The sequence below is a fragment of the Hydra vulgaris genome, chromosome 13, assembly GCF_038396675.1.
Source record: "Hydra vulgaris chromosome 13, alternate assembly HydraT2T_AEP".
Classification (NCBI taxonomy): Eukaryota; Metazoa; Cnidaria; class Hydrozoa; order Anthoathecata; family Hydridae; genus Hydra; species Hydra vulgaris.
Genome location: NC_088932.1, coordinates 27628218 through 27655383, shown reverse-complemented (window position 1 = coordinate 27655383; position 27166 = coordinate 27628218). Strand labels below are relative to the sequence as shown.

The 27166-nt window shown below is 30.2% G+C and overlaps 3 protein-coding genes across 4 annotated transcripts in view; 2 read left to right on the top strand and 1 right to left on the bottom strand.

Annotated features, from left to right (window-relative positions):
- The window catches only part of LOC136090262 (HAUS augmin-like complex subunit 6), a 126031-nt gene extending 125317 nt beyond the window's left edge, over window positions 1-714 (top strand). For both annotated transcript variants that reach the window (XM_065816516.1, XM_065816517.1), the window contains exon 25: window positions 501-714. In XM_065816516.1, the coding sequence (XP_065672588.1) occupies window positions 501-512 (12 nt within the window). In that variant the 3' untranslated portion in view covers window positions 513-714. The remainder of the gene's footprint in view (window positions 1-500) is intronic.
- Window positions 715-5384: 4670 nt separating this feature from the next.
- On the top strand, window positions 5385-6125 carry LOC136089772 (uncharacterized). The gene has a single exon (XM_065815859.1). The coding sequence runs from the start codon at window positions 5385-5387 to the stop codon at window positions 6123-6125; it is 741 nt and encodes a 246-aa protein (XP_065671931.1).
- Window positions 6126-14822: 8697 nt separating this feature from the next.
- LOC136089771 (uncharacterized) lies at window positions 14823-15965 on the bottom strand. The gene is made up of 2 exons (XM_065815857.1): window positions 15912-15965; window positions 14823-15721 (listed from the first exon to the last, which is right to left on the bottom strand). Exon 2 carries the CDS (start codon window positions 15663-15665, stop codon window positions 14823-14825), a length of 843 nt encoding a protein of 280 aa, XP_065671929.1. The 5' UTR covers window positions 15666-15721; window positions 15912-15965.
- Window positions 15966-27166: the final 11201 nt, after the last annotated feature.

The window sequence follows — 27166 nt, the reverse complement described above, 5'->3', positions numbered from 1 at the left end:
TAAAATAAATCATAAAAATTTAGTCATACATAAATAAATTGCAATTAATAGCAAAATAACCCTGAAGAAGTTAAATGGGTCGAAAGATATTAAGATGCAGTGTTACATACGTAAATCAGGTTTTAGATAAAAAATAATGTTTACTGTCTGTGTTATTCTTTTTGGTGTGCGCACAACCAATCTTAAAATCCTATAAAAACGTGATCTTTAATCTGGACAGTCATTTTTTAGTCATCTTTGATCAAATTTAATCTTTAGATCATACTGTCCACTCCTTACAAATAGTTAAAACACTAAAAGTAAAAATTCAAAAACAAGATAATAAAATATAATCTAGAATTGAATAATCTTTCGAGTTGCACCGGTCTGGATTGGACCATAATTTTTTTATCCCCGATTTTTTAATTGTATTTTAATTACTTATTTGATTGGTATGTTTAAATACTTAGTTGATTGGTATGTTTTTTAGTTATGTTTTAAAATGAGTAAATTTTTTTCAGAAACTTCAGTGATTAAAACTGCATTTCATAAATGAACTTCTATGAAAGCAATTTTGGTAAATGAAAAAAAAAAATTTGCTAAATGAAAAGCATTTAGTAAACTTGCACTTGGTCAGCTTTTTTGGCGAAGTTTTGTTTTGAAGACGATGAAAAAAAGGAAACTAATACTATTAGTTTAAAAATTTTATTATTTTAATTACATATTTTCCCATGACTTTCTGTTTGTACTATATTTAGCGGCTTGATTTTGTACTATATTTAGCGGCTTGAAGACTAATGTCATGAAACAAACACTCCGAAAAACAATGTTTTTCGGAGTGTTTGTTTCATGACATTAGTCTTAGACCAGCTTTTATCAATCTTTTGTGCTTTGCTGATATTTTTTTTTTTGTGGCGCAATTGCGCCGAATATTTGGCCAAACTATTGACAAAGTCTTATATTATTATATACCGTAAAATCGCCTAAGTTCGGTCATTTAAGCTTTGAACATTAATTTATCACGCATAAATAAATTTTTTTTTTTTTTTTACTGAAACATACGGAAAATTATATTGACAATTGATAATGTTAAAATAATAAAAATGAAAAAAAAAACTAGTGCTCAATATTTAATTTAAAATAAAAACATCTACTTTGACCGAACTTTCAATACCATCTCATAAGTTCGGCCGCTATGTAAATACTCACCAACCTAACGTTACAAATAATGAAAACTAATTTTTAAACGTTGTCTTACTGTAAAATTATGATATAAATTCAGGTAATACCAGTAACTAAGAAGGGCGTCGCTCCGGGCTCAAAAAAAAAAAGTCTTTTGGGGCACCATAAAAAAGGTCTTTTTAAGGTGGTATCCAGCGATTATTTCGGTAAAAAATGATAAAATTTAAAAAAATGTTGCTTAGACAATTGAACCTTGTAGAAAAGTAAAAATATTTTTTTCAAAATAATCTTAGAATATTAAGAATATTCTTCTTAAACACCTTAAGGTATATTTTAATCACTTAGCAACGACTATAACAACCTGTTTATCCTTTAAGTTAGTCCCTAAAAACTGAACATGCCAAGCCTGTAACTATTCTTTTTTTAATGTTTTAAGTTTATATTGGTCTAAATGCCATAAATCGAAGTCACGTTGCTATTAAACGGTTTAGCATTGTTTTTTAGTCTTTTTGAATTCAGATAAAATAGTGCTTTTAATTTTTGTATCTAACCTATTACAGTTAAAGGTTGAAAAGTAAATCATGGCAAACAAAAAAAGTATAATAAGACCAAGGAAATGAAAATGTCAATCAGCATAATAATTCCAATAACACCAATAAGCAATTTGATGCAAACACAGGAACTTGTTCTGCAAGTGGTAAAAAGCTAAAAAATAATCTTGAAAAAACATTTGATAATGATGAATTTATATTTGTTATGCACTTTAAACAAATGAAAAGTTGTTTTGAAAAGTATGCTACTTGTAATATATGTGGTACAAAGCTTTCCATGTTATATGATCATTCAAGACGTTTGGGGTTTTCTTTGTTTTTTCAAATTTCTTGCAGTGGTTGTGCATTTAAAGATACATTTTTTTCTTCTCCTGTTATCAAAAACAATTAACCTGGTATAAATACTAGTGAAATGAATATACGCAGTGTTATTGCATTCAGATTAGCAAAGGGCAAACTTTATGATGCTTATAAATCAGTTGCTGAGCAAAGTATAAAAAATGCTGCCATGAATTTTAGAAGAATACTGACTCTAATATGAATGGTGCTATTGATTGTGGTGTTTCTTTAGATGGAACCTGGCAGTGGAGAGGATATTCTTCTTTGAACAGTGTAGTGGTCGCAACGTCTCACGACAACAACAAGGTATTGGATACTGTTATATTATCTAAGTTTTGTAAAGGTTGTCAAATTTGGGAAGGAAAAAAAGGGACATTTAAATATGAGCAGTGGAAAGTTAACTATTCCTGCCAAGTAAATCACACTAAATCTGCTGGCGCCATTGAGTCAGCTGGTGCAACAGAAACGTTTTGCTCTTCAGTTAATAAATATAACATTCGCTAATTTGAATATCTTGGGGACGGAGACACTATCTCATTTAGCACAGTTATTGCACAAAAGCCTTCTGATGATGACCTTGTTCTAATAAAATTAGAATGTATTGGGCATTACCAGAAGCGTACAGGTAATCGACTACGTCTTAAAAGAAAAGAATTAGGACGGGTAAAACTACCTGACAACAATGGTATATCTGGTAAAGGTCGGCTCACGGATAATGTAATCAACATCTTGCAAAATTATGTTGGAATGGCTATTCGGCAAAGTTCAAATAGTCTTTTGGAAATGAGGAACTCCGTAATAGCTTCACTTTATCATTGCACTAATTTTACTTCTGAAAAATATCGTCATATATTTTGCACCAAGGGTGAAAAAAGCTGGTGTAAATGGCAGTCTGATATAACAACTTGTCAAGTTACATACAAGAAAAAGGTAAATTTACCAATTGCCATTATAGAAAAGATTAAGCCAGTATTTCAAGATCTAGCAAATACTGATATACTTACAAAATGTTTGCACGGCATGACTCAAAATGGAAATGAAGCGTTTAATCAATTAATTTGGAACCGTTCCATTAAAACTATATTCACCTCTAAAGCTGCAGTTGAAATGGTTGTTTACTCTACAACCATTACTTACAATGATGGCTTTGCTAAGTTATCTTCTGTATTTGATGCTCTTAATATTAAATCTGGTAGTTACTTTGAAATTGGTGCTAGTAAAAAAAACTCTATACGGTTAAAAAATATGAACAAAAAAAATGTCAGATAAAACAAAAAAAAAAGAAGAAAAAAATTAAGATCTGTTAGAAAAAACTATTTTGGACAAAAGTTAGATAAAAAAACTGCAAGTGATTATTGATCTGGTGGTTTGTAATGATTGTCAGTGTACATGATTTATCATTTTAAATTTATAAATTGATTTTTCTCAATTTTTGATTTTTTTTATGAGAAGCCGTAGGAAAACAAGGATATCTCAATCATTGTTTTCCTACGGCTTGAATTTTCAGGATATGTTCATTATTAATGTTTTGAGTGCCTGAACCTAAAAAAGAATTTAAAAAAATTAACTTAACCTACAAATACCATATCATATGAGTGTTTTTTTGTTTAAAATAGTTTTTTACACTATTAAGTCTTCCATTCTTTTTTTTCCATCTTTTTTTTTCATCTGCGGCATTTCGTTTTTTTTTTTTTCATGCGGCATTTCTTTTTTTTTTTTCTGCGGCATTTCTTTTTTTTTTCGTCTGCGGCATGGTAAGAGCAAGGCGTGTTTATCAAAAAAATTTACAAAATGGAAGTTACAATGATAAATATTGAAAAACTAATAACCACCAAACTGGAAGAACAAAAAAAAGTATTCTTAGCGAAATTATCAACCTTTTAAAAAAAGCAGGAAAAGTTATATAGCGATATCATAAGTTAGGTACGTGTGTAAAAATTTCAAACCATTTATTTATTCAAGTTTTATATATGGTTCGAAAGAGCTTTGAATTTGTAATAAAATGGTGAAAAATTTACGAAAAAAGAATCATTAAAAAAAAAGTTATGCTCTTTTAAGTAACATTATTTTTTATGAAGCATTGCTTAAGAAAAATGCAACTTACGTATAAAACTCGCGTTCGGCTAACGGCAGCTTTGTAATAAAATCATTGTTAATACACCGATTGAGCTTTGTAACGCGCCATTATGATTTGGGAGTTCGAGACCTCGTTGGAGGGGTAAAAGTTGAGACAACGTATCAAATCTCCAAAACTTGAGAAAACGAAGTATAAACATCTATCAAAAGCATTCAAATAAAATTTATTTAATTATAAAGTATAATCTAAAAACAAAATTTGTATTCGAAGATGCCGAAAGTTAATTGTGCCGTAATTGGTTGTACAAATAGTACATATAGATTGAAAAAATGGAAAAAAGAACTATGCAATGAACACCAACAAAATATAAGAAGAGAGGAATGCCAATTATGCGAAAAGAAATTTTTATTATATAAGTTTCGATCAGAAAATCAAAAAAATAAAGAAAGACAATTATGGGTCAAAGCTTTAAGAAGAGAATTTATAAATAAGACATTACGGCAGCCAACAAGTAGTGATAGGGTATGCTCCATACACTTTGTTGATGGAATTCCTTCAACTGCAAACCCTACGCCTACTTTATGTCTTGGATATGAAATAAAAGCTAATAAATCTAGAAGAAATTTATTAAAACACCCTATACCATTAAAAAAGCAAAAACTTAACTGCACTGCTGGTACCAGTTGTTCAACTTTTATGACACATGCTTTAACGACCTCACCTCACTTGCTTCAACCAACTGATTCTAATAATATTTCAACTTTTATGACACATGCTTCAGGACAACCATATCATTCTAATGATATTTCAACAGATTTAGATGAAGAAAATAATTCACCACAAACAAATATATTATTTTTCTCACCAGTATCTGATCAATCGTATTACTCTATACAATCAATTAAAGTTTGCAAAGTATGTGTTGACAAGAGTAATTTAATTGAATCACTTATCAGTAAAGTAAACACGTTAACATTAACTTGCCAAAGATTCAAACGTCAAATATTATTTGATAGTGTTAAAAGTCCAGTATTTACATGGAGAAAAATCAAAACTGATGCTAAAATGAACTTTTATACTGGTTTATCAACAATCACATTATTTGAGAGTTTGTTTCTACTAATCAAACCATATTTACCAAATTTATTTTATTGGTCTGGTCCAAAAAGGTTTACTAATTCTAAAAACAAGAAAAAACATGCTTTAATGAAAAAATCAAAAAAAAATCACAAAGAGACAAGTTTTTACTTGTTTTAATGCGATTAAGATTAGGACTTCTAAATCAAGACTTGGCCGATCGTTTTGGCATATCCCCAGCATTGTGTTCACGCACATTCACAACTTGGATTAAAATGTTAAGTCAAGTTTTAGGAAAAGCATTAGTTGTATGGCTTCCACGAGAATCTATTCGTAGCATTCTGCCACCTGTTTTTGTAAAAGCTGGTTATCAAAAATGTAGAGTAATTCTTGATTGTGCAGAAGTTTTTATAGAACGTTCAAAGTCTCTTGATAAGCAATCAAGCACCTGGTCAGACTATAAGCATCATAATACATTTAAATTCTTAATAGGTGTTAGTCCAACTGGATATATTACATTTCTTTCATCGTGTTATAGAGGAAGAGCAAGTGATAGGTTTATTACAAGAGATAGTGGTATTTATAATCTACTAGAACGAGGTGACGAAGTTATGGCTGATCGAGGTTTTCAAATTCAAGAAGATTTAATTTTAAATTTCTGTACTTTAGTTGTGCCCCCTGGTGCCCGCTTAAAAAGCCAGTTAACCGCCGAAGAAGTTCAAAAAACAAAACATGTTGCAAATCTGAGAATACATGTAGAGCGAGCTATTAACCGTATTAAAACGTACAGAATTCTAAATCGAAGTATGTCAATTAGCATGCTGCAACATGCAGATGATATTTTACTAACGTGTGGTGCACTTTGTAATTTAAAATCAAAACTTATAGCTGACCCTAAACCAAAAATTAGTACTCATTAAATAAATTTTTTGTTTCACTTAATTGTTTTTATTTGTAAAACATTTTTTGGGGGTTTTATTACTTATTCCTGTGCCTTTGGGTGTTCTTATTTTGTCTAATCTATAATAGAGGTTGATTGGTTAATCGGAGGTCGAATAATTTACTTTCAAATCTCAATCGTTATATTATTGTCTAATCAACAGGCGCGAATTTACGGGGAAGGGGTTGTCTCAACCCCTCCCTATAAAGGTAATTTCCAAGTTATATATTTCATAGTTTGTATTTTCAAGAATATAGTCGGCTAGTCTGTAGATATGGAGTTTTAAGAACTTTTTTTTGGAAGGCAGTGGCACCATTTAAGGGGCCCCCCTCCTTTAATTAGTAGAATCGCCCCTGGTAATCAATGAACCGATTAATTGAAATTTATGTAAAATGAAGTTAACAAATTAAATTAAACAAAATAAAATAATTTCATACTTTACGCCTAAGACATATTCACAAAAATAGTGGATGCCAAACAAATCTAGTACTTTTTTTTTAAGTTGAAGGATCTGCAAATTTAAAATCAGCTACAGGCGGCATAAATTCCTTGTCTCACTTTGATATCAATGACTTCTTTCAGGGGCTGCACGAAGAGGTGTTTTTCTTGGGGTGTCATAAGCGCATATTGCTGACTAGGACCAACGATGTCCATATTTGCCGACTACAAATCAAGATTAGAGTAGGGGGAGATGTTAGACACCTATCGCCGGTCCTTACTTCTTTAACTTTCATTACGATGTCTTTTTTTGCAAACTAGTTTAAAAATTTTAAAAACAAAATGTAAAAATACAAACCCGCAATAGCAGTATTTTTGGGTTTGCAAAAACCATAAAAACTACCAACCCAGAATTGTAAAATACTACCCCGGGATTATTTTATGTTTCAAAAACTAATAACTTGGTATTTCATTATTTTCAGCAATGATACTTATTTTACTTGACAAATCTTCAACATTGTTTATGGACTTTAAGGGTGGATGCAAACCTTGTAGGAAGGGGAGGGGCGATTTTAATTTTTTTCGATTTGGTGGATCCAGAATATCTTGTAAGGGGAGGGGGGCAATTATCAGATTTAATGATTTGTAAGCAAGCAATCAAATGATTTTAAATTTGCACCAGACATTTTTTTTTTAATGTTATTTTATTCAGGCCCAGGCTTACAAATTTATTTTCGTTTTTAACCCCTACCCCTATGGATCCGCCTTTGATGGACTTATAGATATATACATATGAGATGATTTAAGTTTATAAAAAGTACTGAAGGTCCAACATTTTTAATTTGTTACCACCTTTTTACCATATAAATTTTATGAAAGTATAGGAAAATTGAGACCCTGCAGGAGAGGTAAGGAATAGTATAATGAAGTACAATAATCAAAGCAAAAACTTCTTAATAAAATTCAATTAATTAAAAAGAAGACCACCAAAACTTAAATTATATGTAACAATGGTGAAAGTTAACGTCAATTTTCACTATCTTTACATGTAGTTTACTTAGGTTAAACAAATGGAAAAGAAATGAAAAAGTTTGTGAAGATTTCTATTTAAATTTCATTCACCAACATTAAAATATAAATATATCCTCAAATCACAGTATTATCACAGTATATATTTTACTGACAAACATTAAAAAATAAATTTTATCAAGAAACATTTTAAAAACAAAAATAATAGAATTAGAGAAAGATAACAATTAAGAGACAAGGCAAAAGTGGAAAAAAAACAACTTAGTTTTTAAAAATATGATAAAAACCTAAATGTAAAAAAAATGTTTTTTGAAAAGATTTAGATTATGTGCTAAAAATAGATTTCAAATAATAATCTTTATAATAATTAATATATTTTTCCTTTAACAAATTCCACAAAGACACATCAAAATTAATTTTATCAACAACTATGCCATGTGGAGTCCATACAACAAAGTATGTAACACTGCACCTTGTAACAGCCATTTGTAACATACATTGGGTGTAATAAGTATGGTTAGTTTTAAGTTTTACATTGACACCCTCTTTTATTAAATATGGTAAATTTAATTCTGTTGGTGTTGTAAAATTAATCTTGTAAGGGCATTTCACCTCAATACATGCTTTAGGACAGCAATCACATGACATTATTCGGTCTGGACTTGCTCCAATGTAAGGATGTTCATAATCCAGGTAATGTACACATTCATTCAAAGTAAGATTTTTATGATGACCTTTCATTTTTTCATAAAATGCATTCACTGCTTCAACTTCCATTGTACGACCATATTTTAAGGCTGGGATATTGGGGTTAGTAAATGTCAGTCCTAATATTTTTTGGTTTAGTGACCAAAAGTTATGATACCCACCGACAGTTTTTTTAACTTTATCCATATTCGTTGCTACCTCATGAGCTTTAGAGGCAGTTATAACACTTTTTCGATAGTGATACCAATTTTCATTTTCATTTTGACCTCATGTTACTAACTCTATTCGTTTTATATTTTCAGCTGACATGCTTACTTTTAAACTTGTAAAAAATTCAGAACAACACGAAGAGGTAGAAATTAAACTGTCAATGCTTGGCAAATCAACTGGTGGCATATCAACGTTTGTCAAAACTTCACGAATAAAGTCTATTTTTGGCTTTGGAACAGCAGTAAACAAAATGCTTGTCGGCACAATATTCTCAAGAGCAGAAGCTACATCATTGATATTTAATAACTGCACTGTATTATTTGAAAGAGGATTATATTTTTCTTTTTGTATATCTACTAACTTTCTCTTTTTTTTACCTCTTTCGCCAAAATCTTCACGACTAAAGTCAAGATCTTTGATTTTAGAAGGTGCTACTTCTTTTCGAGATGGCAGCCATTCATTTGAAGTGCTTGTACATGCAGGGTTTGTTAATCCGTTTCTTACAGCAGCTTCAACTCTATACATTGCTGCAGCAACAGGATTACAAGTTTGGCCCATGCCAGCCATGCATGTGCAATGACAGGCTTTTATTTTTTTTTTTTTCTAATACTAACCACAGTTTATAATATGTATCATTAATAGATTGTGATCTTCGACATTCTGATTTAAATATACAATAATTACTTCCTGTTAAATTATGATACATAAGAGGCTGAATCCAGGAAGATTTATAGTAGCTGTATGCTTTTGAGTTTTTATAGTCACTTAAGTCTTTACTTCCTAGTTCTGATGGATTAAACATTAAGTAGGTAAATATATCTGGATATAACAACATTGGCCAGAATGGCATACCCTCTTGTTCGTCCATCCAGCCATCAGGAATTTTAAATGGATCAGGTATTTGCATATTTTCTAATTCAAGTTTCAAATTATATTCTTTTTTTTAAATCTGCCTCAACTTCTACTGCTGTTTTTATTGGTAGAACATTGTTTTCTATTGCAGCAAATACACGAGCGACTAACTCTTCCTTTTTACCATTTAACTTTAATCCTCTTAACTTTAGATAGTTTTTTAACTCTTCAACTTTCATCTTTGAAATCATATTGTACTCCATGATTGATTTTATAGTAAATATTTGTTTTAGCAGTATTAGTTAGATGTTTATACTTCGTTTTTTCAAGTAAATATTGTAACGGAAGTATCTTTTTACCCCTCCTATTGGAGTTCAGACCTCTTAAAAATGACGTGTTTTAAATTCGCTCAATCGGTGTATTTGCGCTTGATTTTGCATAGGAAAATGTGCAAAACGATTAAAAAACGTAATTAAAAAAGTTTCGAATTTAAGTAACAAAATATTATTAATGATTAAAACGTAATAGTAAAATTTATAACAAAATTTTATAATATATGCATAAAAAAATATCGCGTTTTTTTGCAATATATATAAATATATATATATATATATATATATATATATTAGGGTTATGACTTTTTTTTCAACCCCATGCTCCTGTACTGTAGTTTGATGAACTTTTATCTAAAAAGCACAAAATGAACTATTATTTGTTTATCTTTTCAAAAAAGTTCACCCCGCCATTAAAAAATCGATTTTGACATAAGTACTACTACGTATTCAAATGTATTTAGAATGTCTTAAGCTTGCAATACAATAAATTTTCAATCCAACAATGACTCAGACCATTGACTTTACTCTTGCTTGTTGGATAGAATGAATAAAAGGTGCAATTTGTCTTTATTTTTGCATGACAAATACATTTCCTTCATTACTTTGATTGCGCGCTCTGCGCATTGATTACTTCTGGGGATCTGTAGTTGGATGGCTCTCGCTTCCAGTGATTTCCAAAGAACTTAAAGCCTTTTTGTATGGATTAAGTATTTTAGCCAAGATATTAAAGTCGTTTTTGTTATACAGTTGGTCTGTAAACCAATGGTTTGCCCAGCCATACAATATAAATCTCTCTGCAGAACCATCCTTGTTGAAAGAATCAAAATGAAAGCCAGGATCCTAGTATTGCTTTGGAATTCCACCTCGCATTACTGATGTTAGGTAATTTCTGAAACCTGATCAATGGAAAATTTCCCTTTTTATGAAAAAATTGGAACACTTGAGTGAGATGAAATAAAAATATCATATCATCTCTCCAGCCTGATGTTTCAAGAATTACTTCTATTCCGTCATCAAACTGTGTTTTCAGTTGTTCGTACCCCTTCAACAGTTGAGATGCAAATGGGTATTCGATATTCGGCGATTGTGTTTTACTTCCAAGTTCCTTATCCATCACCAAACGGAGGATTCTATCTAATACATGGTGTTGACAACTGATAAACTGAGGTTTGTTGACGCGCTTCTCTGTGAACATTCGTCGCAATATTACAACAACACCATTCCTTTTTCCAGTGTTAACGCTGGTGATATCTGCGACATTCATCTGTATTAAATTCCATAGGTGAAATTTATTGAAGACTTTAGAAATTCCTTGAGCAACAGTTTTTCCTTTGCCATCTACCAAGCCCAGGACATCCAATTTGATTTCTCTTCTTTCATTTTTAAGGACCACTTGATAATTGATGTCATTGATGTGCTTGCCATCAAAGCGTAAGGACCAACTTTCCATATGCAACTTTTCAATCATTTATTTTTTCAGCTTGTCTCTTTGACTTTGTTGACTTGTAAACAGCTGATTGACTTGGAGTTGGGATGTCAATGCCTTTACGAGCCAATTGCTTGCATATGGTAGCAACTTTGTTTGTTGATACTCTTGCATAGGTCACCAAGTTAACTGCAATTTTTGTTTTTATGATGTTTTTTGCTTGGTGTTGGAGTATTTTCTTCTTCTTCTTCTTCTTCTTCTTCTTCTTCTTCTTCTTCTTCTTCTTCTTCTTCTTCTTCTTCTTCTTCTTCTTCTTCTTCTTCTTCTTCTTCTTCTTCTTCTTCTTCTTCTTCTTCTTCTTCTTCTTCTTCTTCTTCTTCTTCTTCTTCTTCTTCTTCTTCTTCTTCTTCTTCTTCTTCTTCTTCTTCTTCTTCTTCTTCTTCTTCTTCTTCTTCTTCTTCTTCTTCTTCTTCTTCTTCTTCTTCTTCTTCTTCTTCTTCTTCTTCTTCTTCTTCTTCTTCTTCTTCTTCTTCTTCTTCTTCTTCTTCTTCTTCTTCTTCTTCTTCTTCTTCTTCTTCTTCTTCTTCTTCTTCTTCTTCTTCTTCTTCTTCTTCTTCTTCTTCTTCTTCTTCTTCTTCTTCTTCTTCTTCTTCTTCTTCTTCTTCTTCTTCTTCTTCTTCTTCTTCTTCTTCTTCTTCTTCTTCTTCTTCTTCTTCTTCTTCTTCTTCTTCTTCTTCTTCTTCTTCTTCTTCTTCTTCTTCTTCTTCTTCTTCTTCTTCTTCTTCTTCTTCTTCTTCTTCTTCTTCTTCTTCTTCTTCTTCTTCTTCTTCTTCTTCTTCTTCTTCTTCTTCTTCTTCTTCTTCTTCTTCTTCTTCTTCTTCTTCTTCTTCTTCTTCTTCTTCTTCTTCTTCTTCTTCTTCTTCTTCTTCTTCTTCTTCTTCTTCTTCTTCTTCTTCTTCTTCTTCTTCTTCTTCTTCTTCTTCTTCTTCTTCTTCTTCTTCTTCTTCTTCTTCTTCTTCTTCTTCTTCTTCTTCTTCTTCTTCTTCTTCTTCTTCTTCTTCTTTTTCTTCTTTCATATTCACTCTCGTCAGCCTCAGAATCACTAAAACCAGGAAAGTAAGATGATGAGTTAAATGACCTATTAGAAAGTTTTCTTTCTAATAGGTCATCCAACTTTCTTTCTTTACTGGCTGCTTGGCCTGTAGAGTATACCAATGTTTCTTTGCTTTCCACTTTAAGATGGTACAATTGCTTGTCCTCGGAAGATAACCATGTTCCATACACTTTAGTAATATCAAAAATTTCATCGAAGGGTTTGTAGTTAGAACTTTAGAATATTTTGGAATTTTTCAAAGTATTCTAAAGTTCTGAACACTTCAAATCTATACAAGTTTTAAATGATTTTCAGCAAAGCCGCACGTATTAGTAGTAGCACTAACAAGATTAAATAAATGACGATTCGTAATTTTAATTGCTGGGTGATCTTTTTTTACAACCTAGAGGATTTGAACATGTTTTCAATGTTTTCTAACAAAAGTTCATCAATTTATGAAACAGGAAATTAAAAAAAAAAAAAAAGTCAAAAAGTCATAACCCTAATATATATATATATATATATATATATATATATATATATATATATATATATATATATATATATATATATATATATATATATATATATATATATATATATATATATATATATATATATATATATATATATATATATATATATATATATATATGTATATATATTTATATATATTTATATATATTTATATATATTTATGGTTAAGGGTATATATATTTATTTTATTAAATATGCACCAAGGCTAGGATTTCTATAGCGTATGTTTAAATGCATATAGGTGATCTTTAAATACATTAAAAGCCTTAGCGTTTTCGCCTTATTTTTATCGTTACTAATGATTTTCAATGAAAGATATATATATATATATATATATATATATATATATATATATATATATATATATATATATATATATATATATATATGCATATATAACATCGGAAACGGCGTGATATTTCAGTGGGGGCCGGAGTACAAAAAAATAATCATAAAATACCACATAGTTCAACTAAAAACCTACAAAAATATATCCATCTAAACAATGGGGGAGAAGGGGACATGTCCACCACGGCTCTCCTTCATTTTCTCTTCAGTAGTCCTTATATCTATCTAACTATATATAAATTCCAAGAAACCGCAACAAATAAAAATAATTTTTTTAAAAACATTCTTCTTTAACAAAAAATTTAGACTATAATAATAATTTCTTTTTTGCTTAATAATGTTTTTAACAGAATTGTGGCTTTGAAGAAAGCCTAGTTTTTGAAGCAAACAAAACTGTGACATCCATAGCTAGAAAGAGTCGATTCTTTAGTACGCAAAGGAAACCACATCTAATGATATCTAAAATAAAGTAAACCCCTAAATTAATATCACCATACCTATTTATGATGCCTTATGGCGCGGATAATAAATAAACATATAACTGTTATTATTGCATTAATAAACATAATCAATCTCTAAAAAAATATGAACCGGTTTAATCTTGATATGAAAAAGATCAACATCCACCGAAGCAATCGTGTGGTTTTCATCATGTTGCGTAACCTTGCAATGATAGATAAGATAAAATATATCAGATATATAAAATTAAAAAAAAAAATTAAGGCGAACAATTAACTAATGTATAATAAATTAACATGTAACTGTTATTACTGAATTAATAAATATAATCTTGAGGTCTTTAAGATAAACATCTACAGTAGCAAGCTGCCATCATAGTTAAAACCTTGCAATAAAAGATAAATGAAATTATATTAGATATTTAGCACAATAACTGAAAAACCCATTATAAACTAGAGAAGATAAGAATGATTTCCTAACTTAAAAAAAAATTCAAAATCACTTAACTCCTGATGCACAACACATTTTCCATTACCAAACAAAAAAATCGATAGAAGTAGACCCTTCAATACTTTTTAACCTGAAATATAATAGATTTGATTATAAGTTATAATGAAAAGAAAGTTATGTGTTAGCGTAACTATCTGGTAATGGCATATGCCATTTGCCTAGAGTGTACTGATTTATTTCAACTAAACACTTACATCTCTTAATCCATGCAAGCAAAAGTCTGTCTTTCTGGGTAGAAACAATGTATAGCCATCATTATGATTAACATTAATTGTCATGAGCCAGGCAATTTGCTTATGTCAAATAGTAAATGAGCTTTGGTTTCCCATAGCTCGTTGCAACCAGGTCAACCCTGGTTGTTGGATATCGGTAACTAACCGACTACCTAAAATTACATTTCTATATACATATATGTATATACATATATGTATACATAAAAAGAAATTAAATATTAATAAATCTTTTCATTATCTTAAAAAAAGGGGAGGGTAGAGAATATGATATACATTAGGCACTGTAAAATTTATTATAAAAAACAAAGATTAACGTACTATCTGTAAATAATATCTGTTAATGCAAGTTTATAAGACATACTATTATTTAAAATAACATATACCTTATTACACATTTCTATTATGTTATCACCATATCACCACTTATTATGTCTGCAGAAAGTTGATATTTGCTCACATCATATTCCACACCATCATCATCTTCATTCTCTTTTGGTTTCTAATAAGAAACTATATATACATCACTTTTTTTCTTTTTAATGCCAACAATTCTGCCGTAATATACATCCTGGGTGTTAGTGGCATTATCGAACCACATGTGGCAAATACTTCTTCCAATAGAAGCTCCAATAAGAATTTCTTCAATATCTGAGGCCTCATTATTTTCTAGGTCAGGAAACATTTCTTTTACCTGATCAGGCATGCAATTGTTTAATATTTTTTCTACATTTCTGCGTTCTTTGTTTTCTATTTTCTGAATTTTATCTGCTATTCGTTTTATCAATTCTAACTTCAGGTCATTATGACATTGCATATTTGTAAACCGCTTTTTTCTGGCATTAGAGATAGCCCATAATATCAACTTGTTTTGAATATCATTTGGCTTTTTGCATAGCAGTGCAGTTGTTTTACTTTTGTAAGCACGAAGTTTTGAAGAAAGAAAACAAAGAGTGGCATTTGGAGCTTTGTGCTTTGCAGCGCTAAACATACCCATAAGTTCTTCTGAATCAATTTTGTGAAGCCTAGCTGACTTAGTCTGGTCTTTAAGGTGATCATTAGAACTCATTTCAAATTGCCGCTTGTACTGCCTGTCAATGACACTAATAACTGCATTAAGGCAGTCAGCTAATGCTTTACTCATTTCATCAGTTACTGGGCAAAAGCTGATTATTGAATCAAAAACTACATCTTCAATATCATTACCAAAGAAATCAGTTTTTCGTTTAAGTAGAGATAAAGGATTCTTGCTGCTCTCAATAAGAGTGTTCCGAACATCTTTTACTATCTGAATGCCAGATATGTAGTCAAGTCCCGTACCTGGTGCAATATAAAATTTTGTCATCCAAGGACCAGAAAGTAGCTTTCCAATTAAAGCTAAAACACACAACTCACGGATACCTAAGGTGAAAAAGTTAATTAGTAACAAAGAATAATCTTTGTTTAAAATAGTCTTTACTCCCCGTTAATCTTGCAAGTGTCTATTTGTAATTTGTATTTGTAACTATATTTGTAGTTAATTCTATAGCCTATAATATTGTGTAGCACTTTATCAACCGAACTGAACAGGTATAAAAAAGAAAAAAGATACCTGTTTCAGATGTAAAGTCTTGAAATAAACTATTTCGCAGACCTCTGCATAACGCCAAGCACAGAAATATCTTCAATATGGCATAATGATGGATCTAAGAACACAGAAATATCTTCAATATGGCATAATGATGGATCAAAATACCACATGTGTGAAAAAGCATATGTAGTCTGTTGCCTCTATAGCGCCGTAGCAATCCTCTGGGCACCTCGTGTTGGTCCAAAAAGGTTACAAAACCTTTTGGATCACCTATGAATATCATAAAAAAGCTCATTTTGGCAATTGCAAGAAGAATGTGAAATAAAAACATGCACTAGTTATAATATCTTATTTTAACTCGAAATTTTATTCAGAAAACTAAATATATTTAAGTAAAAGAATGGTTTAGATTAGTTAGAGTACCTTTTGCATCCTTATAGCGAAGTTTGTTCAGCTGTATAACAATGTTTGCTGCAATGCAGTCTCTTCCAAAAAGTTTCCTTTTTGAAGTCTCTAATGCTTTAAGTGAAGACTTACAAGAGCTGGTCAAGGGGTGTCTAAGGGGTGTCTAAGGGGTGAAGGTGACAGTTTAGTTCATTTAATGATTTCTGCAAAACAAGGTTTAACTTTGCGATTGTTGCATGGTTTGTTGCAACTCTGTCACTCATTGTATTTGTTATGTTCTCAATAATAGTGCTTCTTACGTCAGTATACTTGAGCTGATAGAAATCACTATATAACTTAGCGAGATTATCAATAGACTTTGTAATATGTCTCTGATAGTCATAAACTGTACCGCCAGGAAGTTGATCAATAGCTACAACCATACATACTGATTCTGTTGTCAAGTGCACAGCATTTACATGAACACCCTCCTGGGTTGTTGCATCAAAGCCAAGTGTCAGATCCTTTGTTGTAAATGCTATCTCAGCAGCCTGTAAGTCTGAAAGCACACCAAGCTCACGCATCATTTGTTCTACAGTTGTACAATGTGGAATTTGACTAAATCGATAGCCAGTATGTTCCCCAGTTTTACGGAGCAGAGATGGCACACTTTGTGTAGGAACTTGGCACACAAGCATGTCATATATAAGTCTCCTAATATCTGCTGAGTAGCATTTTTCATTTTTGGTGTTTTGTGTTACTTGCTGAATTTCCTCCAACTCTTCTTGTAAATTCAGAATGTCATTTTGCAGTACAAGAATTGCAGAATTTTTTTCAGCAAGTTGATGGCTTAACATTGCTTTTTGATAAGAAAATTTTCTTTCCGTGGATGTCAACTGTTGTTTCAAACAAAAAATATGATTTTGAAGTTTTTTCAACTGTAAATTTAAAAACTTTTCTTTTAATTTTTTTCTAAGTTGAGAAATTAACTTTTCCTTACGAGTAATAACTTGATTTAGATATTTAAATCTGTATGCTCTAGCCTTTGTCTTATCTTTTAAACCTTTAATATCCTCTTTATGCTTTCTCTTCTTAACTGCCATTTCGTTTGCCAAAATGGTTAATCTCTTTCTAATAACCTTTTTTCTGGAACTCAACTGGTCAGCTCTCAAACTGGATAGTGGTTCATGAGAAGAGGTTTTTAAAGTAGGACGAGATAAAGGAGATAAGTGATCACTATTTGATACAGATGAAACACTGATTTGTTGAGAGGAAAATGAAGAACATGTAGGAAAGTCAATTGAGGTTGCATTCGATTGCGATGTTTGTTCCACAGCAGATGTTGTTATTTGGTATGCAAAGAGCATGTTGCAGATGTCAACAAATGGTTTCGAATTTCGTGAAAAATGGTTTACAAAGACTTTCGATGTTCTAACTAGTTGCTGAATCTGACTTATACAAATTTTGATGTTAAAATACTTACCGATTAGTTCTACAGTTACTTTATATGAATCGTTGTTAGTTGCAAATATATGCAGTACATGTCCATTTCTACAGCCAATATTTAAATGAGCTGGTATTTGAAAATTATAAGCTAAATAAGTTTTAGCTTTACCATAAAAAAGATTTGTTTTCTTGTGAGGTCCCATGATGCACTAAATTAAATTCAACAATCATAATACTACTATTTAATTGGGTCGGCTATTAATCATAATTAAATGATTTAAAAAATCGCCATTAATCTATAAAAAAATTTTTAAATATACGTATAATTTTTATATATCATATATAGCTTAAGGTGGCTATATGGTAAATTATGGGTATGGAAAAAGCTGAGAAAATGCTGTTTTATGTTTTTAATGACTTATATGCAGAATCATCGTAAAATAGTGTTATACAATTTTAATTTTAGCATTTTAAATTTTATTTGGCAGAATTTTGCCTTTGCACTAATTTTGGTGGGTGAAAAGAGTTAGCTATCAAAAAAAAAATTAATATATAACCACCTTAATTATACTTGTTAGTTTTTGTGTACATCATTTAACAATTTTAAAAAGAGAAAACCCAAATATCCTTAGTAGTAAAAGGCTATTAAAATAAAGTTTGTATAACAGTTCTAATAAAATATATCATTATAATGAATAAAAAAATCAAAAATACTGAATTCTCCATTGTCAAAAACCGCCCCTCCCCCTAACACTATGTTACATAGTGTTAGGGGAGGGGCGGTTTTTGACAATGGAGGTATGTATTTCCACTTCCGTTAGGAAGTGGAAATACATACCTCCACTGCGCGGAACAATAGGGCATGTGGTCATGAATATTTTTTGATGAAATTTGGAAGGCACATAGAAAATAGATGTATACAGTTGCCTTAAAAATTTTAAATATGTACCAACATGCCTTCAATATTAATGCACCTCCGAAACAGAAACAAAATTTAAAAAACGAATGAAAACCACTGGTAACTGTAAAAAAAACTACAGAATTTATAACAAAAAGCAACAGTAACAATAGCAGAAACAGTTTTATAAAGTGTAACAGTAACAGTAACAATAAAAGAGGTGGAAATGGTACCTCCACTGGGTTGAAAAATACGGTATTTGGTCATGAATATTTTTTAATGAAATTTGGCAGGCACATAGAAAATAGATCTATACAGTTGACTGGAAAATTTCAAAAATGTAACAACATGCCTTCGATATCAATGCAGTGCCAGAACAGGAACGAAATTTTAAATAGCAATAAAAAAACTGAAAAATTTATTACACGTAAAAAAAAACCATAATTTATTCAAGATAAAACATTCTACTTTTTTAATAAAGTCTAAGCTGATATAAAATTCTAAAAAAAAAGACAAATAAATACATCTTTACCACACTTACTTCGAGCACGCTGTGAAAAAAAAGGTCACAAGTTTTTACTTTGAAATCGGTGCCGTAAAAAGCCAGATACGCACGTACCTACATAAGTGCTCATCTAAAAATAATAACAGATCGGCTCGGCAAACTTGAAAACGAGTTCAATAAAAGCAAATCGAAGGTTATAATAATTGAAAAAGACATCAATGAAATAAAGTAAAGTATCAACTTTCAGGAAGAAAATTTCTTTAAAAAAATTTCGGAAACTAACAGTCTGATGGCCATGGAAATTTACGATTAAAAAAAAATATATTGACCTTGAAAATAGTTCACGCTGCAGTAACCTAAGGATTGATGGCTTAACTGAGCTGCCCATGGAATCTTGAAATGACTGTGCAAAGAAAGTTAAAGATCTATTTAGAAACAAACTCGGAATCTCTGAAGACGTAATCATTGAAAGAGCTCACCGCATTGGGAAAACTAATAAAGATATATCTCCAAGAACTATAATTATTAGACTTTCAAAACAAAAATAAAATCTTAACGCTATCAAAAAAACTCAAAGAAACCGGAATATTCATTAATGAAGACTATGCGAACGAAACGATGGAAATAAGAAAAAATTTTTGGGAAGATGTAAAAAGATTTCGAAAGGAAGGTATATTTGCTATTATCAAATATGATACTATATTCGTCAGAGATTTTCGTAAATAATTTTAATTTTAACTAAATCGAGATATTGGAAATAGTTCTGTGCATTTTTTATTATGCTAGCACGTTTTAATTAACCGCAATTTACACAACGACTAACGAAAACAAAAACAAAACAAAAGATTTTGAAACGCTGCGTTGAAACGTCTTCGAAACTGCTAATTATATTTTACTAAATGATTTTTACGACTCTCAAGCTCAAATTCTTCACAGAAATAATTTTGATTCGAAATACTTTGAAATAGAAATTTTAAAAATTGAACTCGAAACTTTAAAAAATAATTTAACTGCAGTACACATAAATATAAGAAATATAAATAAAAATTTTGATAAACTAAAACACTTCCTAATAGATTGCAATTACTCATTCAGTATGATTTGCATAACTGAAACGTGGTGTTCTGACGAACCATTTCAAACGAACGCAAATTTTCAAATTCCAAATTATAAACTAATATCTTTTGAAAGAAAAACAAACAAAAGGGGAGGAGGGATCGCAACGTATATCCGAGATAATAAAGTGTTTAAAGTAAGACAAGACCTCTCCATCTCTGACACTGATAGCGAAGTCTTTACTATTGAGATAACAGGTAATAAATCAAAAAATATTATAGTTTCCACTTGCTATAGACCTCCAGAAGGTGATATAACTAAATTTTCAAATTTTTTAAATGAAATCTTTCTTAAAATAAATAACAAGGGAAAAAATATTTTCTTTATAGGGGATTTAAATATTAACAGTCTAAAATACAAAGAAAATGCGGTTACTAAACTCTTTTTTAATAATCTGTTTCAATTATGTATCCTTCCAATCATCAACAAACCTACTCGGATAACCCCAACCTCCGTCTCTGCAATAGACAATATATTAACAAATACATTTCTAGAAGCTTCTTTAAAAGCAGGAATTATCAAAACCGATTTATCAGACCATTTTCCTATTTATTTTTCATTACCTCAAGATTTAAGATCCAATAATAATCCTAAAACTAAAATTAATAAAAGAAAAATCAATCAGTTCTCTATTAAAAATTTTAAAGACTCGCTATCGGTAGTAAATTGGGATGAAGTGTATCAAGAATGTAACCTTGGACACACAAATTCCCCATGCAATTTATTTATAAATATTTTTCTAGATCACTACAATAAACATTTCCCTGTTGAAGAGAAATAAATAAAGCTAAAGTATTTAAACTGCCCATGGATAACTAACGGGATTAGAAAATCATAAAAAACAAAGCAAAAACTCTATATCATGTATTTAAAAAACAGAAACGAAACTAACTTAACTACATACAAGGAATACAAAAATTTATTTGAAAAAATTAGAAAGAATTCAAAAAAAGTATATTATTCAAAACAACTACAAAAAAGCAAAAGTGATATTAAAAAAAACTTGGAACATATAGAAAGAAATAGTAGGTAAAAACTTTACTAAATCAAATAATTTACCCAATAAAATTATCGTTTACTGAGTATATCGACAAAACTTCTATCGCTGAAAACTTCAATAGCTTTTTTGCAAAAATAGGCTCTAATATAGCTTCAAATATTCAATGCCCTGATATCTCCTTCGAAACCTATATCACAAACCAACATTTCTGTTTAAATATTTTCTCTGGACTAAACCATGAGGAACTAGAAATTGCAAAAAACTCGCTTAAGACGAATAAGGCCCCTGGGATAGACGACATTTGTAGCTATATAGTTGTAAATGTGTTTCCGGAGATAAAACAACCAATCTATGAAATATTTAAATCTTCAATTATTACAGGATTCGTACCGAATAAATTAAAAATAGCAAAGGTAATACCAATATTAAAAACCGGTGATGCATTTACACTAAATAACTACAGACCTATCTCAGTGCTACCTGTATTTTCAAAACGTTTGGAGAGAGTAATATACAATAAACTGTATAAATATCTAACAAATAACAAAATCCTAAATGAAATATATATAGATAAGTTTGGCTTCCAAAAGCAACATTCAACCGAACACGCAATTCTTGATCTTATAAATAATATAAATGACTCCTTTGAAAACAAAAAATACGTCCTTAGAGTCTTTGTTGATTTATCTAAGGCATTTGACAAGGTAGATCACGCTATCTTAATTAGGAAAATGGAAAAATATGGGATAAAAGGTGTTGCACTAAACTGGTTCAAAAATTTTTTACTAGACAGAAAACAATACATTATTGCTCATGGAAAAAAAAATATCAAAATTACTCAAAATAAAATGCGGTGTCCCCCAAGGTTCCATTCTTGCACCTCTTTTGTTTTTAATATACATAAACGATCTTCCTAAAGCCTCAAGTAAATTGGATTTCATAATGTTCGCGGACGACACCAATTTATTTTATGCATCCTCATCAATTACAGAGCTTTATGAAACTACAAATACTGAACTTGAAAAAATAAACAGTTGTTTAAAATCTAACCAATTATCGCTAAACACAGAAAAAACCAAATACATTCTTTTTCATTCTAACCTTAAAAAAACACCACCCAATTTACCTTTGCTAAAGAAATAGAGAGAACCCAAGCAACTAAATTTCTAGGGATACTTACTGATAAGTTGATAAGATAAATACTTAACATCTCATGGAAATCACATTTTGATATATTAAATACCATAATATCAAAAAACATTGGTATCCTCAACAAAGCTAGTTCTATACTGTCTGATAATTTAAAGTTTCTATACTTCTCGTTTATACAAAGCTACTACATATTCGCTAATGTTGCATGGGCGAGTACTCATAGATCCAAACTAACCACACTATATCGAAAACAAAAACATGCTGCAAGAATAGTTTTTAATAAGGATAGGCTCTCGCATGCTGAGCAGCTTTTAAAAAATATATTCTAAAATTTGTTATTTATGCTCAAATATAAACTTGGACTTGTTCCTTCTTACTTTTCAAAGAATTTTTTCCAAAATAGCAAAAATAGATACCATACCAGAGGAACGTGAAACTTCAACGTACCTTTTAAAAAAACTAATCTCTCGCACTTTTCCATTTTGTACCGTGGTCCTTATCTATATAACAAATTAATATCAAAAAATACTCAACTGGAAAAATCGAATAATTCAAATACTCTGAAAACGTTATTAAAAGATCTCATTTTAAACACTAACAACTTTATGAGTTTTTATTAACCCTAAAACATTTAAAACTATCTATAAAACTAACTTTGTTCCGAAACCAATGTAAACTCTAATAACTCAAAAAAATCTAACTCAATAACAACAGCAATAATAAAAACACAAAAACAAATAATAGGCTTATTTATCAACACTTAAACGACTATATATTACCTATTTAGCAAATCGGTTACCTACTTATATTTATGCATATTGAAATAAAGTTAAAAAATTAAAAACTTCTTTTTGTCTGCATTCTTTGTTTTTTGCATTTTGGATTTTTATTCTCATTCTACCGAAAACCGATAACATTTTTTTTTTAAATATTGGGTTGTCCGATAAGTTTTTGCCGTTTTTTTGATTTTTTATTTCTTGATTTTTATTGTTTTCGCTCAATACGTGCGGCACCCAAGCTCTGAGTTTTTGAATCTTTCCCATTGAGTGGAGATGTTCTTCTACTGTTGATATATTGGATCTTATACGCTCTGCCAATTCTCTGGTTGTTTGACGTGCGTCTTCGTGCAGAAGTTGATTCAAACGCTCTTCATCAAACTCATTTGGTCGCCCGGAACGAGATGCATCCTTGAGGTCAAAATTGCCACTTTTGAACTTCGCTACCCAATATCGAGCAGTTTTTTCAGCTTTGGCATCCTTTCCGTATACGGCACAAATCTAGCAGCTTCGGTGGCTTTGGCACCTCGGTTAAACGCAAAACGAAGGAGGTGTCGAAAATGCTCGTTTTTGTCGACTTGACACTCCATTTAAATGCTCTGAAAATTAACAAAAATGAAACAAAACAAAAAAAACCAAATAGACTTTCTTGTAGAGCGAAAAATTCTCTTTCGAATAACACAAAACATTATACTAAAAAATTTCATTTCGATCGCAAATTTAGATATTTATTGTATAAAATATAAGAAAATAGAAATAATGGCTGGATACCAATATTTATTAACATTACACGCATATGACTATATATATGAGACGTGGTATATGACTATATACCACGTGTCATATATATAGTCATATACGTGGTATATGACTATATAGTATATGACTATGGTCATAGTAGAACAGCAAGATCCTCACAACCAATCGTCACAGGATTCGCAACGCATCCATATTGTCGTTAAGCTGTAATTTTATCTCCAAAAAAATGTCACAAGCTTGACATTTTTTAGAACTCAAAGAATCGTAAGTTAATTTTACAATTATGAACAAATTTTTTATCAAATAAAATATCATGGTGTGTATATAAATATAAAAATGTCTAAATTTACTGGTAAATTTACAGGTTTCACAACATTTCACAATATTACTGCTAATTGACTCCTTCATTGTTTATTCTTGAATGACCGAGGTTAGAGTATTTCAAAATTTCACTAATTTTTTTAAAAAAAGTTTCAAAACTTATTAATTTTTTTTGGTAAATATAATTGATTTGGCGATTCTTAATAATACTAAGATTAAATTTGATCATTTATTATAATAATTTGCTTATTTTATATTTGATAGAATGCATTTTTTCAAATTGATGTTTTGCTAAAGAATTATTTCAGCAGGTTGCACATAAACATTATTACTATTTTTTTATAGATTCATATTTACGAACTAATTACAAATATTATTTGAGATAAAAAAGTTTGAAAAACTTGAGTTTTGCATGCTTTCTTTATATTTTTTTCTTAAATGACCGAAGTTACATGGTGACCGAACTTAGGCGATTTTACGTTACACTAAAAGCTGTACAAATTGTTATTGATAAAATTAGTCAGTATACGTCAATGGTCGCCGACCGTTGGGACTCGTATGAAATGTATAGTTGAAAACTGTCGTCCGCTGACCTAATTTGTTTTTGTCCACTGATATAAATTTATTTTTGTTACAATCAAATCGACAATTAGTAGTCAGCTTTTTTCTTTTTTGCCTTTTTAATAAAGTTGGCACAATACTGCATATCTTATAACTAGGTTACCAGTGTATAAAGTTTGTTTTAGTAAACGTTCAAAGTTACGGACAAATTGCCAGCAAAATTTAGATTTCTTTTCAAAAAGTGTAAAATTTAGTGTGAACTTCCTAGTGTAAGGCTCTTCCGTGATGCTCTTTTATAAAATAGTAAGGACTTCTAAGAGAACCTTAATAACCACATAAAAATAAAAGTTGACTATTTCATGCGTAATTGTAGTATTGTAGGGGCTTGCATCGCATAGAAGTTATTGCGATTTATATGTCTTCTTCCACATTTTTGTACTGTTTACAACTTTATTATCTTTTAAATTTTGAAAAGCAACTGCATAACTTTGTGTTTCATTAATAAAGAGTCAACAGAAATGTCCGTAAAACACCCGTAAAAGTGGGTCTTTGTAAATTTATTTCAACTAAAAACTATTTCAATTTTTAAATTTATTACCGACCGTTTTTATACATTTTCTTTTTTCTTTTTTTTTCTTTTTTTTATCTATTTATTTAACCATAAAATTGAAAAAATTACTAAGTGATTTATAATTTCACAAAATTAGGTTCGGTATCACTCATATAGTTAAAAACTAGTCATTGGTGTGACACCTTAATAAAATAAACAATTAAAGCAAAAAAAAGTAAAATGGCAACCAAAATAAAATCGAATAAATTAAAAAAAAGAAAAAAAAATATTTAAAATAGCAAGAAAAATAACACAGAAAAGGACAAAAAAGTAAATAAACTGATATGATAGATAACGAATAAATGAGATAACATAACGTTTGACGATCAGAAGGATGATAAAATAATAAAGAAAATAAAAAAAAGGATATTTTTAAATATTATGATGAGATAAAAAATAAGAAATAACTTGAATAATAGCAACAAACATAAAAAGCAACAATTAAAGTAATTTGCAACAAGACATAAACAATATACAAGTGTAAACGTCAATATAAAGGATGCACAAAATTACACAACAGTATGAACAAAACATAGAAATACACGACAATATAAAAAATACAAAAAACACACGACATTATAAACAATACACAAAAGTACAAGATAGTATAAACTTCAATATGTGTTAGTAAGTAGTAAAAAATAAATTTATATATATCTATATGTATATATATTTTTTAAGAAAAAAATGATATTTTATAATCTTGACATGTTTCGTAGTTAACATACTACATTTTCAAAAATTAAAATTACAATTTAAACTCTGCAATATAAAATCAAAATTTATAGACATTACAGAGAAATATTAACAGACAAATAGAATTATTAAAAATCAATAAAAATCACTCTCCAGATCGCTCTCCAGGATTTTGTAAATAGGGATAACCGATGCCTCTTTCCAGCAAACTGGAAAACTAGACTCTCATAAGCACTTGTTAAATATTTTTGAAAGCAGAGACAACAGCTCTGGAGAGCATTTATGTAAAACTTTAACAGGTATGTTGTCCGGACTGCAAGCTGTAAAATAATCTAAGCCATCTATACCATAAAAGTGCGGAGGAATTGAAGATTTACCCATTATTATTGACACTGTAGGAGCTTCTCCAGAAGTCCCTGAAGCCTAATTTTTGAGATAAAATACAAAATTTTGTATATAGCGAGTTTTAATGTTAGACTAAACAATTTTACAATGGCTTCTAGCAATAGTAAAAAAGTCGTCTATTATCTGGAGAGTTGTTTTTGGGATAAATATTGAAGTAATAATTATGACCAGAAATTGCAGCAGGACATTAAGAGGAAAACCATAAAGATGAGTGAGGCTTGACTTGGAATTGTTGAGGAGTAAAAGATTACATGCTGGCCTGAATCTAAGAAAATACATAAAAAGCATATTTTTCAGCATGGAGACGAAAGATTTCTACCCATAGACCACCACGAAGAAAATCGCGGAAAAAGTCCATGTCAGCTTTAATGTTGTTTAAGTTGTAAGAGGTACAATAAAAAGGGATTCTAATGATGAGGAAAAATGAGATGAAAGGATTCTGATGATAAAGAAAAATAGTTTTCGAGAGATCAAACCGTGATCAGAATCACGCAAGGGTGAACGTAGATAAACTGAGCACTGATTACGATTAAAAACAAGACTTAAGTCGAGTAGAGAAGGCAAATTATTAGAATTGTCTGGAAAGAGAGTTGGAAAGTTGACTATTTGCGTAAGATATTGTCCGCTGATTCAAACCTAGTTTCCTG